We start from the raw sequence: 17,089 nt of genomic DNA, 5'->3' as shown, positions 1-17,089 counted from the left end.
TTACAGATAATGAATGAATGATGAAGTTTAAAAAATCCAGAATTTTGTATTTGTAATATTTTTTGTAGTATCTCAAGATTTGAACTTTCAGATTCTGTTTTCAAATTAACAAAACTTTTGTCTCTAAATTAGCTCCATACAAACCCAGGACCTCGTGATCCTGGAGCTGTGTGGACACAGCCTGCATCGTCACCATATCTGAATGATTATGTTTACCTTAAACATTTGATCATCCAAAAAGTGGAGGTTACCTTGCAATTACATAGCCCAATAAACAAGGAACGTCCCTAGACGTTCCAAATAGGTCTAAAAGTAGTCTGTCCGTCAAAGACATATTTTAAACGTCAATGGACGTCCAAAATCCATCTTCAAGTTCAAGTTCAAGAAGTTTATTGTCATTTCAGCAGTATACAGTGTTTACAGTACACAGTGAAACGAAATAGCGTTCCTCCAGGACCAAGGTGCTACATAAGACAATACACAACATTAAAGTGCAGCTAGTGCAAGGCTAGTGCAAACATAAAACAGTGCATACACATTAAAGTGCAAAAGACATAGAACATAAAACAATACACAACATTAAAGTGCAACTAGTACAAAGCTAGTGCAACATAAAACAGTGCATACACATTAAAGTGCAAAAGATATGGCTAAGAAAATACAAAACAATGTCCATACAGTACAATACAATACAATGCAATACAAGACAATGCAAAATCATAAGTACGGAGGGGGTGAGGGAGAGAGACACTGCAATTTAAAGTGTATTTGTGCTGTAAACGGTAACTGGATGTAACCATGATGTAAACAGTACACTCATTTTCAGTCCAACAGACCAGTGTTTGCGTGAAGAAGTGTGTGTGTGTGTGTGCTTCTTCAGTCCAGTCTCGGTCTCTAGGTGTTCAGAAGTCTGATGGCATGTGGGAAGAAGCTGTTACGGAGTCTGGATGTGAGGGCTCGAATGCTTCGATACCTTTTTCCAGATGGCAGTAGGTTGAGGAATGTGTGTGAAGGGTGTGTGTGATCTCCCACAATGCTGAGTGCTTTGCGGGTGCAGCGAGTGGTGTAGATGTCTGTAATGGAGGGAAGAGACACACCGATAATCTTCTCAGCTGTCCTCACGATCCGCTGGAGGGACTTGCGATCTGCCACAGTGCAGTTTCCAAACCAGACAGTGATGCAGCTGGTCATGATGCTCTCAATGACTCCTCTGTAGAAAGTGGTAAGAATTGGAGGGGGGAGATGAGCCTTCTTCAGCCTTCGCAGAAAGTAGAGGCGTTGCTGGGCTTTCTTTTTGATGTTACTGGTGTTAGTGGACCAGGTGAGATCATCCGCTAGGTGAACACCAAGGAATTTGGTATTCCTGACATCTCCACAGCAGAGTTGTCGATGTTCAGCGGCGAGTGCTCACTTATCTTAATAAGTTAGTTAAGTGGTGACCAATCGATAACGTCAGTGGACGTCCAAAATGCGTTTTATACAAGTAATTGATTTCGGGACCAATTAATAACATCAATGGACTTCCAAAATATGTCTAATAGTCGGCTTTTCAACTTCATTTTCAACCTTAAGAGAACGTTGATTAGACGGCAGTCATTATGTTATTTCTACGTTGAATCAACGGCTAAATGTTTACTGGGAGGTCTCTACTCACTGTAATATACTGTTGCTCTCCGTTTTTATTTTTTTCGTGTTCAGGTGTTTTATAAAACTCAGTGAGCTAATCAAGTTGATTAACTCAATGGACTCTTGAGCAGTCAAGGAATAATTTTTTTCTGGAAATGTTATTTATTTCTGTTGGTCCTCCAGCATAGTTAAATTCTAAATACAAACAGTACAGAGTAGAAGACTGTTTATTTCAAAGTTTGTTAATAAACTGCAACCTCGGTTCTTTAAAAAAAAATACATAAAAGATTTTTTTAATGTTTGCATTTTTAAGTGTAGTCCCTACCTAAAAATTATGGAACTCAGATGATGTTCATTCAGCTTTTGTACTTTGTTGCAAAAGATCAAAACACACAAACAATTTTTAGTTTTGTTTTGTTAATAGCTGAATATTTCGGCTTTTTGAAATGATTTGAATTAATGGTGGATTTCAATTTTTTTTTGTAGTAGTATTAGTTAAAGGATTGGTAATTACCCAATATTGAATAACAAATGATGTAATTATCATGTCATTTGCATGTCTAAAACAAATACACAAGTTTAAAAATACAGATTAGTACTCCATTAAAAGTGAGTGATTAAAGACTTTAAAAATTATAAATGAGTTTCTGTGGTGATTCAAGCGAATAGATACAGTTTTGCTTTATGAATTCCATTCTCATTGCACGACACAATATACTGATCAGGACTTTTACTTTGAAATGACCAGTCGACGTGACCGGAGCTGTGTGCTGCTGCTGGCTCTACTTTTCTACCGGAGGTAGTTTGCAGTTTTCGGGAGTCGCGATATCAGAAAAGGGTTTTTTAGCTTTTCAGCATCGCTTTTAAAATTCACGTTCTTAATTATTAATCCTTCTGTGCGCACAAGAACTGGACAGACGCCCGAGGAACTCCGTGATCTTTAACCACGAGTGCGGGCCCAGAATCGGAGACATCCGCTCCTGTCATGGAAGGTAAAGAGAAACGATGGAGATTTTACTGGATACGAGGAATTGGACTATACTGTTTAATTGTCAATGTCAATGTGATTAATATAGATATGATATTTATAAGTAGGGTGCTATGGCAGTTCTCATACAAGTGTTAGGTTACCTCCACATGTCGATAACATTCTAGTCTGCCTTGCCGCTCAAAAATGTGCAGTCTCGCTTCATATGAATGTATATTTAAAGACCACATCCACTGAAATTACCATTTCTAAAATATGCTAACATGATCATGTGGTGTTTTTATACGCTAAGAGGTGCAACATCTGTGGGGAAAAAAGCAGTTAATGCTGTGGGTGGAAATTTCTCCTTCGAAACTCCAGTGTTCCAAAGACACTCAAACAGGCAAATTCAGACATCCAGGTTTCTTACGTCATAAACCTAAGAACCCAATCCTGTCAAATTGCGGTAGGGGGCTTTTAAGCAGCAAGTGAGCAGTTAAGGTGTGGTTGTTATTTTTTTTAATTAATTTTTCTTCTAGGTCATTTTCTTTTTTGAAACATTCTTGGTCAAAACAAACAATCAGATGCACAATATAATCAAGGCCATATGTGTATCAGTTTATTGAATGTTTAGTTAAGTGCATAAAATTCTGGCATAAAGAGATTAAAACTTTGAAGAGACAAATATTTTGTCATGTTGGTTTAAATTATGGTGAAATATGTTTATTTGTAAAAAGTACATTTACATCCATTTCACATATTTAATGAATGTCTGTGCACTATCACCAGATATGTACTTGAATAATCGTAAATAGTGTGACAAACAGGAAAAAAGTTGTTGATAACTAAACGTAACTGAAGGACTAAAATGAAGATCTTAAAAAATAGCTATACTGTATGGATGGTCGTACTATGAATTATTTTCCTTAGGTGTTTATACTAAAGGTGATGTTACTGCTAATTTTAACAGCATTTGTTTTGCTCCTTATAAAAAAGGAGGTCCCTCAGTTTGAGTATTTGTGTGTCTTTTGTAATTATTATTATTATTTTTTGTGTCACATTTTGCACAGACAAAATAAGAAGAGGAGTTCACTATATCTAGGGGCAAGGCTACTAAATGTTGTAGATGATTACCAAAGATCGTGGATTTTTTTCTCACTCTGCATTATATCCTCTCAAGGATACGTTGTTCTAATTACAATTACTTGTGTCTCTATGCTGGTTTTGCATATGATTATTTTTGCACTGATTATTTTGCCTTGTTTTAGTTTAGAATTGTTGTAATCCCATTTCTGTCCCAGTGATGCCCCAGCCTTTTGAGGCCATGAGTACAAGAGAGAACAATTGGAAGAAAAAATATAAGTCAGGGCAGGTATATTTTAGTTGTTGTAGCAGACCTGGGCAGTTAGCATTCTTCACCAAAGACCAGGAGCTGTTCAGAGAAATTTTGTTAACAGCAGTCCAAAAAAAAAAAATCTGGTTTCACATATCTTTGAAGGAGCATTTTTTTGGCCTCACCCTCCAAGGTTGGTGGCATTGTGTATGATTGGAATAATCCTAGCTAATTAAAATAGTGTAATTAAAAAAAGACTAAGTCTGGTTTACAAATTATAGGCCCACTTTGTTTGACCCAAACTCCACAGATATTTCACTCTTCAGTGAAAATTTCTTATTCAACACTGGTCATTTACTCTGCTAAAATATGGTCATGATAGATGTGCAGTCGTAATATTCTTTGTGATTTCCAGGTGATGGGGGCAGCGGAATCAAACAGTGGTGTCTCTCTCAGGTCAAAGGAGCCATTGATGACGATGTAACAGAAGGTATGAGAATTAGGTGTCAACATTTTGTTTCATTGCTGGGTCCTGGACTGGGTGAATTAAAAGTTTGTTTTTATATCAGACACTTGTACTAATATTAAAGTATGAATGTACACTTTACTGACTAAGAAGATTTCAGTGTGAAACCTCAGGGCCACACAATTTGCATTCATTTGCAAATTGTATTTGGATTTGGAACAGCTTGAAGCTTTAGTATAAAGTTATTTGTCTTTTGGAAAATATTTTAGTATATTTGCAGCTTTAGTGCTTTTGAAAGTATGTGACCAGTTAAAGGTTTGTGAACAGGTTTTTAGTATTCAAGCATATTTCCTACGCATTGAAAACACAAAGCTGGACATAACTGCAAAACTGGGTGGGGGGGGTCTACAAAAGCGCTTTATTTTGAATAATAGTATTAACCAAACAATGGATTCTCTTGTTTTTATTTCTCCAATTACCTGTCTAACAAAGTATATTTAAAGCATTTGCAAACGTCTAATATCTTGATTTTAGATATCTTGTTTATGCTTACTTCAAAATTAACAGTGAAAATTAGGTATTTCTCAAATGTCCCAAGAAGACAAATCTTTTCAGACTTTTAACAGGCAGTTAAAAGTTTGTTGTTGGGGTTTTTTTTTTTTTTAAACATAGGTGTACTGTTTTCTATATATTGTCTGTTGCATAAGCAGATCATGGCACTACCCAGGACCATGCAGCTGCCAACTCGAGCCTTGGGACAGAGCGACCGGGTGGGAGATAGAAGGATATTGTTCTGCTTAGATGGGCTTGTGCTGGTCTTTATATTTAAAGGAAATATGGCAGTATTTGCAAATGGTTTTTCAGGAAATAATCTGCACATAAACTTCCGCTTCAAATAAGATAGTTTGGTTTATTGTGTTCCAAAAAGCAGATACAAGGTCAAGATACAAGTCAGTTGTACAACAACAAATTAAATATAAAAATATTTATGTCAAAAACTTTCAAACAAAAAAAGACAATGTGTTACAAAATGCTTCCAAACCAGAGCTTCAACTTCCACATATTACAAGAGTGGTATTAGTGTGACAAAATATTGCAAGGTATTGAACAACTGTTCACATCATGGATGTCATGGAGAAAAATTGATTTAGTAAAGACAGCCATCTCATGTACTTCCTAACTCTCATATATCGTCATAAGTTTTTCACCTAATTTAAATCATGTACCCCTGTCTTTGCTGATAATACAGTATATTTGCATGTGTGTCTTTACAGCTGACATTATCTCTGCAGTGGAGTTCAATCATTCAGGAGAGTTGTTGGCTACTGGAGACAGAGGTGGCCGAATAGTAATCTTTCAACAGGAGCAAGAGGTTTGACTTATAATTGATATCTGCAGGCACTAAATTATTTTCACATTTTTCACATGTTACAAATATGACTAATTCTTTTACTGGTAAATTTGAAATCCAAACCTGACCTGAACACAGTCACACTGTTGCAACATTCAGTGTCCTGTCACCTTAAGCCTGGGTCACACAACACGGTTAAAAAAAATTCTAAATGTTGTTATAAAGATGAGACACCCCACACATAAAGACGTAATTCACAGATTTTTCGATGCTTGATCAATGTTAGTTCTCAAAGACCCCACACTACCCGATCACACAAACCGACAGACAGCTCTGCTTCTCAAAACCTTGCGGGAGTTTCCCTCGAAATGCTACATCCCAAGAGCAGGCGGGAGTTTCTAACACGCTTGGGCTGATAAGAAAGCAGCTGATACCCTGCGCTGTTGTTGCCTCACGACAGCATTTTGAAATTAAGATGTTTGTAACAGAGTCTCATTAGAGTATTCAATATTTCAACAACTTCAAAGCAATAACAGGCATCATTTTAAACAAGCTTTGAATTCTGACATGAATCTGCACCTTCCTCTCTCAGAATATTGCCTTACTCGCAGCACTCCACTCATTTCAGACACAGCTGTGATGTAAGCAAACACAGTGGATTGCAGTGAAATAATCCCAGCTCAGCTCTCTTTGGTTTATCATCTTTCAGGCCTGATGTTAATGAGACTTTCCACACCTGAGAATCAGAGTCCCCCCCACACTACAGGATTCTGAGTCGTGAATACTGAACATGTTTAATATTTATGATTCACAATCGGGGCAGCCCAGACTGTTCCGGGAGATAATTGGAGGAGTAAATTGGATTATAGACTCCCCACACTAAAGGATGATCTGGAAAGATAATCATTTACCATCACCCTAAAATAGGAGACCTTTGGCGATTGTTTGGAGGACTGAATCGGCCTGGTTATCCTGTAGTGTGGGCCAGGCTTTAGTTCAAATATAGAATCATAAGCACTATGCTGTTTATGACCACTGTGCTTTTTCTCTTCTGTAATGAACATGTCATATTTTCCCTCAGTGACCATGAGGATTGAAATTATTCTGCCTTTCTCTAGTGAACAGTTAGAGACAATTGACTAAGCCAAAAGAGCAAATGTGAGTGCACAGAGTTTTTGCATAAACATAGTTTTATCAGATAAAACATATTTCATAAAAAAAAAAAGAAAAAAACATTTAACAAGCCTGAGCATGACTCAAGTATGATGCTGTATCTTAAACATTGGCTTTAAACGGTCCAGAAACACAATATTTTGTTCATCTCCAAGGGATTTGTGATAACAGACATGTAGTCCATGCAACAGTAAGTGCACAGCTGCATCAGCTGTTTAGTATCTCACTGTCTGTGGTTACTGACTGTGATTTGAGTTGTGTGGTTGATGAATGGTTTGATATCTGTGGCCCTCATCTCGTTTTCTTCAGAGTAAGACTGCTCCACAGTCTCGAGGTGAATACAACGTCTACAGCACTTTCCAGAGCCATGAGCCAGAGTTTGACTATCTGAAGAGTCTGGAAATTGAGGAGAAGATCAACAAGATCCGCTGGCTCCCTCAGAAAAATGCTGCTCATTTTCTACTGTCAACAAATGGTATATATATGTAGCCAAAACCCAGTTATTCCCTCTACAGATTTGACCAGATTTTCTTCCATGTTGTTGCGTTTTAGGTTGTGTTTTGTTTTAAACCAGTGGTCATTGTCCATTCATTCAAAGTTTATTTCTAGCACTAATGTCTGACACCTCCTCCAGACAGTAATGTTTTTGTTTTTTTTTTATTCTCATTTTAATTAGTTGGATGAGCATTTTTTTTCATGAGTTGAAACTGGACTTGATGGGAAGATATATTTTCTGTAGTATTGGGCATATGTGCCTTGAGCTGTTACCTGTTGAGGCTTTGATACATGACCTCTGTTATCTATCTGGTATCAAGACCTTAGCAGTAGAGCTTTCAAGTCCTGTAAGTTGCAAGCTGAGGATCAGACTTGATTTTCAAGTACATCCCACAGATGCTTAATCAGGTTGAGAATTGTGGCATTTGGAGGCCAAGTCAACATCTTGAACTCTTGAACATGATCCACAATTCATCCCTGAGCCATTTTTGCAGTGTGGCAATGTACGATATACTGCTGAAAGAAGCCACCGCATTAAGAATATCATTAGCATGAAGCAGTCTCCATGGTCTGCAACAGTATTTAGGTCGGTTTCAAATTTGCATCCTCATATATGCCAGGAGCATACGTATATACGTTTGAGCATCACACTGCCTCTACTGGCTAGCTGTCCACATGATATAAAAGAAAATGTAATTCATCAGATCAGGCCACCTTTTTCTGTTTCCCCACGAGCAAGCTATGATGTCGGTGTGCTCAAAGTAGGCAGTTTTGCTGGCTACTCAGCCCCCTATGTGCCAAGATGGGATGCAAAGTGTGGCCTGACACATTTCTAACAGAGCCAGCATTAATGTTTTCTGTGGTTTTGTGGTACAGTATCTCTTCTGTGGAACTGGACCAGACAAACTAACTTTCTCTCCCCACCTGTGTCAGCTAGCCTTGCATGCATATGGCCCAGTCACCAATTAATTGATTGTGCTTCCTTAGAATATTTTGGCAGGTACTAACTGCTGCGTACTGGGAACACCTCAAAGACTTGCCCTTTCGGTGATGTTCTCATTTATTACTCTAGTCATTACAATTTGATCCTTGTCAAAGTTTCACTTGCAAATTTTTTTTCCTACTTTCTCGCATCTCCTTTAAGGACACCTTGACTGGTGCTATTGTAATAAGATTATCAGTGTTATTCACATCACCGTTCACTGGTTTCAGTGCCTGATTTAGGACTAAGCATAAACAATTTCTTCAAGATGACAGTTAGCTATTAAGTTTGTCTTGTTTTGAGAATTGAGAACCACTGCTACCACTGTATTTGTAGTAATTATAAAATTACTCCTAGTCCCATTAAGTGTAATGAAATAATTAATATATGTATCAAATGTGCAGATAAAACCATAAAGTTGTGGAAAATAAGTGAACGGGACAAGAGACCAGAGGGCTACAACCTAAAAGAGGAGGATGGACGTTTCAAGGATCCAACATCTGTTACTACACTACGGGTATTTGCTTGTTCATAGTCATGTTTTTTTCCCCATTTGTATCTGGCTATCCTTCTATAACAGAGATGGTTTTCATAAACATAGAAAGCTTGACAAGTATTTGGTCTCTCTAAACAGTGTGATAAACATGCCCCTTTAATTTTAAATCTTGGGTTGACATTTTGAGGATGGTAGTGATATATATTTTTAAATAACATTAATGTGTGTTATATGAAGCATTAAGCTATATTTAAATAGAAAGCATTAGGTAGAATTATGAAAACAACACTCCTCACTCAGGGAGTATTGGGCCATACATGTATGAAACTACTGATGAAGAGCTTAAAGATAATTCAGAAGTTGGATTTACTCAGAATGGAGCCAGTGCAGGCAGTGAAACAAATTTGTGTTTTAAACATTGTGAGCCTCATGTGAACAGCAGAGTAGATGTGGGGTTTACTTATTATGAGGCTCATGTGAGCAGTAGAGTGGGTACTGGATTTACTGTCTTACCATTTACCCACTGTAGTGAACTTCAAAACATGCTAGTTTTACTCAGAGTCTCGAAATGAGCATAGTTTACATTCAGCCTTGTCTGTTAATAATCTGATTGAGCGAGGTGAATATTCATTTTAAATAATCCGTTATATACACAAATAATAGCTAAGTAAAAACGCCAGTATCTGTTTACACTCTCCAACTTGGGACTGGACTCTTGCACAGGCTTTTTTTCATGGTAATTTGTTTAATAAATGGTACTCTGCATATGCCTGGATTGTTTGTAGCATGCATATAATTGCAATTTTTAAAATGGGTTTGGTGAACAAAGTGTACATATAAACACCTCCAGTATTTATCTAAATCCGGAAATGAATTCAGCTGGATTGGAAAATGCCTTTGCATGTAAACATAGCCAGTGTGAGCCTCAAAATAAGAGAGAGTTTTACTCAGGGTGAGTTTTGTGTGACGCTTGGAATCAGTGCCAACTTAAGTGTGAGACTGTTCAGACTCAAAGAGGATGGTGCCATGCACGCCTTGTGATTTTAATACCATCCATTCTATATTGAGAGGAGAGCAGTACTTGTGAAATACACCAGATATTTATTAGACCTTGGGAGGATATTCACAAGAAATGATTTGTACATTTTTGTTGTGGGCCCTAAAGAGTCAGATTAACTTAATAAGAAAGAAAAGTCAGATTAATTTCCCTAGTAAATGTACTTCCAGCAACTCCCACTCATTCCTAGTTTAGGTCACGCTCACCTTTTGATTTATAATTCTTAAAGAAATTATTATTTAGGAGTAGGTGTAAAAGTCAAGGTATCCATGTAATATATAAACAGCATTTGAATATTATCCAGCTTTATCATTGAATCTGAGACAAATTAAAGGAAGATTTATAAAGCAGAATGGTAAAACACATTTGTAACCCATTTTTGTCTTCACAGATTCCAGTGTTCCAACCCATGGACCTGATGGTGGAGGCCAGCCCTCGGCGGGTCTATGCCAATGCGCACACCTATCACATAAATTCTATTTCAGTCAACAGTGATAATGAGACCTACCTGTCTGCAGATGACTTGCGGATCAACTTGTGGCATCTTGACTTTACAGACCGTAGCTTCAGTATCCTTCATAATACTTGTCATAATCAAAGCCAAGAACAGGCTAGAGGGGTGTGAAACACCATCCAATACCTTTGGGATGACCTTGATTGATGTTGACTAAGATCCTAGCCCCCCCTCAGTCACATATACTTGATCGGGTAGCAGAAATTGTCTAGCCATTTTCTGTGTTCATTTCTTTAACCATTGGTTTCTCTCAGACATTGTGGATATCAAACCAGCAAATATGGAAGAGCTGACAGAAGTTATCACAGCCTCTGAGTTCCACCCTCTCCAGTGTAACACCTTTGTCTATGGCAGCAGCAAGGGTTCTGTGCGTCTTTGTGACATGAGAGCATCTGCGCTGTGCGATCAGCACTCTAAATGTAAGAGCCATTTGCTTAACCAGGATACAGAGGCTAAAGCCCAGTCTGATAACAAACAAGTCTTGTGACTCAGTTTTAAAGAAATTGCTAGGTATATATGAACTATAGAAAGAGCCATTTTGGAGACATGGGTCATTTTTGTACATAAAAGTTGTACATATACCTAATATAAATTGTTTATTAAGTAATATTTTTTTCAATTGCAGTATTTGAGGAGCCTGAGGATCCTAGTGCTCGCTCCTTCTTCTCTGAAATCATCTCCTCTGTCTCGGACGTCAAGTTCAGCCACAGTGGCCGTTACATGATGACACGAGACTACCTAACAGTCAAAATTTGGGATCTCAACATGGAGAGCCGTCCTGTGGAAACTTATCAGGTTAGTCTGAGTGATCAACTATTTTATTTGTATACTATATTACTTGGATCAAGATTGTAGGATAGTGCCTAAACCTATTAAGAATCCTAAGACTGGTGCAGTGGGGGGAAAAAATCCACATCACAAATAAAATTTAGCAAAGAAACAGTTTTATCAGTTTTAAAGAAACACCAAGAGTTGTTTAGCTTGTTTTAATGGATTTAATCAGCATGTTCTGATGAGTGCCAGAGGATATTCATTTGATACCTAAATGCACTCAGTAAGGCACTGTGTATAACTCTGGAGAACAACTGATATATATGAACTTAACATAAAAACAAAAACACCCTTCTCTTCAGTGCTCTTCTGAAGCTCCAAGATACAAATGCATGCACATGAATTGCCAACTTAACACTACATGGCTTGTGGACTAAACAAACACACCCTCTGTTGCTGATTGGCTGGAATAATGTTGTTTCTCTGTCTGAGATATTTTATTTTCTATTTACAGAGACTTTTAACTTTTTTTCTAATGCACAAACAGGCTGGAGAATTAGCTATAAGGAAACATCCACTGAATTTTACAGAAACTGTATTGCATTGATACATTGCCTTTAAAGGAGCATGGAATTAAAAAAAAATGAAACCACAATTTAACAATCGCATTCTAGGGCAAATAGCAAGTCTCAATTTACCATGATTATTAATATTCATTTACATAAGATAGATAAGATATTTATTTGCATAAACAGATTGGTACTGCAGTTAAAGAAACACAGTTTGAGATTTGTGGTGTTGATGTGGCTTGTATTTTGGAGCACACGTTTTCTGATTACCTCTCTCACCACACGGAGGTGCTAGTGTTCTGCTATTCTTGTAACTGGAGTGGTTGGTGGTGCTTTTACCATGTTAATAATGATGCTTACTAAATGCAGCTGTTGAAATATTCTATTTTAAATATAATTTATATATGTGTATATCAGTTTTAGCTCATTAGCGGTCAGAATTGTTTTGTGAGTAAATGCATACTGTTGTAACAAGACTTCATTCCATTCAGCTGAGAAAATCTTGACTATGAGCTTTCTTATATGTTTAGGTCCATGAGTACCTCAGGAGTAAGCTGTGTTCTCTCTATGAGAATGACTGCATCTTTGATAAATTTGAATGCTGCTGGAGTCAGGATGACAGGTAAGAATTTTTCAGAAAAGAAATGGATGGTATAACAACTTTTTCTAATTTCCAAACACAGGTCAAATTAGAATAACTGAACGTTGAAACATGCTGTGTACTTTAAGTATTTTACTCAAAAGTCTTAAAGTCTCTTTTCCCACTCTTCACACACTGATAGCAACACCGCAGGAGAGATGCTAGCACAGGCTTCCAGTATCCGTAGTTTCAGGTGCTGCACATCTTGATGGTATGGTGTAGTATATGGGGTACAAAGATAGTGGGGCCATTCTTCATCAATGGAAACCTCAAGGCCACTGGATATGCGAAATTGCTACATGATGATGTGTTTTCCTCTTTATGCACTGAAGCTGGCACGTTCCCTGAGTTTTTCCAGCCAGATGGTGCACCAAAACATTATGGGTATCAGGTCCGAGCATTCCTAGATGAACAGTTTCCTGGAAAGTGAATTGGTCATCGTGGGCCAGTTGAATGGCCCCCAAGGTCTCCCGATGACTCCCTTAGACTTCTATGTTTGGGGTCATCTGAAGGCAATTGTCTATGCTCTGAAGATACGAGATGTGCAACACCTGAAACTACAGATACTGGAAGCCTGTGCTAGCATTTCTCCTGCGGTGTTGCTATCAGTGTGTGAAGAGTGGGAGAAGAGGGTTGCATTGACAATCCAACAAAATGGGCAACACTTTGAACACATTTTATAAGTGGTCAGAAACTTGTAAATAACTCATGAAAGAATAAAGTTGTGTTAAAACCAATCACACCGTTGTTTTTCTTGTGAAATTCCCAATAAGTTTGTGTCACATGACCCTCTTCCCATTGAAAAATCAAAAGTTGGATCAAAAATGGCCGCCATGGTCACCACCCATCTTGAAAAGTCCCCCCCTCCCATATACTAATGTTCCACAAATGGGAAGTTAATATCACCAACCATTCCCATTTTATTAAGGTGTATCCATATAAATGGCCCACCCTGTACATTTCTTTCCTTTGTCCAATACATTCTTTTTGGCTAGCTTTTAGAGGGTAGACTCATGGCATTTCTGGTTCCCATCACCACCACTTTGAACAATTGAGTACAGAGGTTTCTCTTGTTTTGAATCAATATTTTTGTTGTTTTAAAGGAACAATCTGTAATACTGACACCACTTGTTTAAAATCGGAACTATAACACATTTTCAAAACAGTGGAGAGAGTTTTCTGCCTTTTTCCCCACCTCTCAAACGTAAAGTTCGACCAGGTTGCTAGTTTGAGGAAAACTGAATAAACGAGCAAGAGACGCATTTAAGACATAATCAACATATTTACACACAAGTGTCTATCATTTCACTAAAGCATCTACCTATGCAAGAAAAAGAAAAAAAATGAATGAATGGCTGCTGCAGTGTTTTAGCTTTGACCTTCATCTATGATCACACACCCTGGACATTTTATGACTAAGTACATTACATATCTTTACAGATTGCTCCTTTACTCCTTGTATTATGCATAAAAATGAAGAAATATGTGGAATTAATGATTGTGTTGAGGTGTTTGTTTTGCTTTTGTCATCGTGTTCTCTCCATGTCTAATACAGTGAGGTGATGACAGGCTCCTATAACAACTTCTTCTGCATGTTTGGCCGCAACAACCACCTGGAAGTGACCCTGGAGGCCTCGTGGGAGAGCAGCTCTCCCCGTTGCCCACTGCGGCCTTGGAGGGTGTGCACTGGGAGCAGGCGCAAAGAGGACGAGATCGGGGTGGACTGCCTAGACTTCAATAGGAAGATTCTCCATACCAGCTGGCACCCTCATGATGGCATAATTGCAATGGCAACTGTTAATAACCTTTATATATTCCAAGAGAAACAAAACTAGGACCTTTTTATAGCTTTGTCTCTAGTTCTGACATTAGTTCTGAGGGTAATTTGCCTAAGTGATTGCCATCAATATCAGTGGCTGGTCAGAAGCTAGGATTGTTTACACATTTTACAGTCGACCCACTGTCTTACCATTTACCCACTGTAGCACCTTGGAGAGGATGCTTGCTTTAAAAAAAAACTCTGCTCAAGAAAACCCACTTGTGCTTTTGGTTATGGCAATTTCAATGGTTATAGAGGTCAGTTTGTTATGAATCTTTAATTTGTTGGTCGGTCGTTTGTGCTATTTTATTTTCCCTCCTTTTCCATCCCACCTTAGATTCTTATCCAAAGACTACTCTGCACTTAAAGAAAGTTAAGTTAAAGTGCCATGATAAAACTATTTGATTTTGTTATTCTATACACATTAATTTACTTGAATGAGCTTTCCTATCCTGTATAAGTTGAAATTATTCTATTGGATAAACTTTCATTACATATGTAGCCACCACGTCTAGTTACTTTTGATTAAATTTACCCAATGCCACTTTAGACTGAGCCCAAAGTTAAATTTAGTTTTAGTATAACCCCTGAACCCCACTTAGCCTCTCCTTTGTTATAATTCTCTCAAATTCCCCTCAGTGTTCACTCTTTAGCTCAGGCAGCCTTAAATGGCAGGGAGCAGCCTCTCCTCAGGCTAACTCCAGTACTTGGCACAAGTTTAACAATGCAGTTATCTTTACCTGTGGCCCTGAAGTGGTCATTTTTGTGCTCATAATGTTGATAGTGACCTTAAAGGATAGATCTAACAGTGGCATTAAGTTATCCAATACTGTACACTTTTTTTTTTTTTTAACTGATATCCGTCTTTATTTTTCATATTGTTTTTAAAGTGACAAAAGAGTTTTGTGCCTAGCCTTGTGTGTGTAAAAATGTCTTAAAAAAACATTTTATTTTGGGTGTACTGTGAGTAATTTTATTTGCAATTTTTTAACCTGGTGGTTGCTATAAAGGTAAAGAGAGAATGACAGTTATTTTTGTTATAAAATTACAAATTTGAAATGACTTTCTCAGGGTATTTTAATGTAGTCATATCACTGACAGAGCTGTTGATTGCAGAACCTCTTTGGGTTTTTGAGCTGGCTCTTGAAAGTGAGCAGACTGAAGCAGACAGAAATAGAGTTGGCTTATATTTGTTCAATGAAAAATAGGGCTACGTACCATAATACGTAATGGTGTCCCATGTCCCCCTCATAGTTGTAAAACCCTAGTATGAAATAAAATCTACTTTAAAATTATGAAAACTTGTTTTCATATTAGACAGCTGTGGGTGTATATATGCATTTTATATAGACTGGGACCTTTCAAATACATGATATTCAATAAATAATATTTAACATCCAGTAAGATTGCTCGATATTTCCATTGTTGTATAATAATAATTAATGGGGCATCTAAAAATCTAAGCCTTGAACATGAAATGTCAAAGCCAGCTGCTGGCTGAGACAGTTGTCTATGACATTCCATGCTGTTAGAAAAGGGGTTTTGGGTGAGTTAAGATTACATGTACAGGATTCACTTGTAGTTCTAGTTTTTTATCTTGCAGTCCTGTAACAAACCTGGGAATTTAAAGTATCAAAGGGGAATTTCCAATAATGTTTGACCGTTTGTGTAAAATAAAACTTTAAGACAGGTGCACAACTCCAGTCCTGGAGGGCCACTGTCTAGAATGGTGTGATTTTTCTGCTCACATGCACCTGATTGAATTCATCTGTTAATTACTAGACTATGTGGACATCAGCCCTCCAGGACTGGAGTTGTGCATCCCTAGGAACCTTAGGATGTAAACAGTAAATGTGGTATGATGTAAAATGCGCCACCATGAGTATAATGTAATTCTTCCTTTAGGGTAGTATAGGGCCTTTAGATCCCTTTAGGGAGCTTAAGTGTCACCATGACATAATTTAACTACGGTAACAGAAACTACATACCATGCAGAGATCAGGTGAAGGAGTTCTAATAATTGTACAGACAAAATTATCTGAATGATTGATCACAGGTTTGAGATGCTTTCATCAGTTTTATGAGCATCTACTTGTGAACATTCACTACACGTTTGTGTGTGCGCGCACGTGTGTGTGTCAGAGAGGGGTAGAAATAAGAACTCTTGCACTTATTCAACAATCTGGCCCATGCAGCAGCACAAAGCTTGCAAATGTGAGCTGATATATAGATATATAATAAAATCTGTATAATAATTTAACCTCATGAAATGATTAATAAAGTATTAAAATCAAATGTTACAAACATTCAGCAAAAATAACGTTTTTACTTTGTTAACGTGTCAATGTGTTTGTTTTATACTTATATGTATATGCCAGAGAAAATATAATGTGCAAAGGCATTTCCACTTTGAAACTGCAGTTTGTGTTCTAAACAATCTCAAATGGGCTGTCAGGATTTCTTATGTCATTTTAAAAAAATTAATTGACAGTGGTTTATTGTAACATGTTCCTTTTTTGAAACTTACAAATTCAGAATTCATAAAAAATTGTTCATATTACCATATATTTAAGACATAATAAAAGTCCCTGCAGTGAAAATTTTGATTGCTAACATGGCTGGGCAGTGTTGTTGTTGTTTTTTTTTTTTTTTGTTTGTTTGTTTGTTTGTTTGTTTTTAATATATACTATGTATCAACTTAAGCAGGAAACACCATTGGCATTTCCGTTTTGAAACTGCGGTTTTCCAGTTGAAATAGAAGCAGTGTTTAATTGCACATTCATAGATTCATACACACTGAATAAATGCAAATGTGTAAAGTTACATTTAA

General features: G+C 37.3%; 1 protein-coding gene across 1 annotated transcript; it reads left to right on the top strand.

The window, feature by feature from the left end:
- The first annotated feature begins 2,385 nt into the window (after positions 1-2,385).
- Positions 2,386-16,872, top strand: ppp2r2aa (protein phosphatase 2, regulatory subunit B, alpha a). Its single transcript, XM_066643830.1, has 10 exons — positions 2,386-2,618; positions 4,342-4,416; positions 5,667-5,764; positions 7,226-7,391; positions 8,798-8,910; positions 10,338-10,515; positions 10,715-10,879; positions 11,086-11,255; positions 12,331-12,422; positions 13,996-16,872. Exons 1-10 carry the CDS (start codon positions 2,612-2,614, stop codon positions 14,273-14,275), a joined length of 1,344 nt encoding a protein of 447 aa, XP_066499927.1. The 5' UTR covers positions 2,386-2,611; the 3' UTR covers positions 14,276-16,872.
- The last annotated feature ends 217 nt before the right edge of the window (positions 16,873-17,089 follow it).

Source organism: Hoplias malabaricus, chromosome 14 (assembly GCF_029633855.1).
Source record: "Hoplias malabaricus isolate fHopMal1 chromosome 14, fHopMal1.hap1, whole genome shotgun sequence".
Lineage (NCBI taxonomy): Eukaryota > Metazoa > Chordata > Actinopteri > Characiformes > Erythrinidae > Hoplias > Hoplias malabaricus.
The sequence above is the reverse complement of the archived record's forward strand: the minus strand, read 5'-3'. Positions and strand labels throughout refer to the sequence as shown.

Bases quoted from the DNA above. Each gene is read 5' to 3' on its own strand.
- ppp2r2aa (XM_066643830.1), top strand. The intron at 10,516-10,714 runs GTATCCTTCATA...GGTTTCTCTCAG, and splicing joins CTTTACAGACCGTAGCTTCA to ACATTGTGGATATCAAACCA. The intron at 10,880-11,085 runs GTAAGAGCCATT...TTTCAATTGCAG, and splicing joins GTGCGATCAGCACTCTAAAT to TATTTGAGGAGCCTGAGGAT.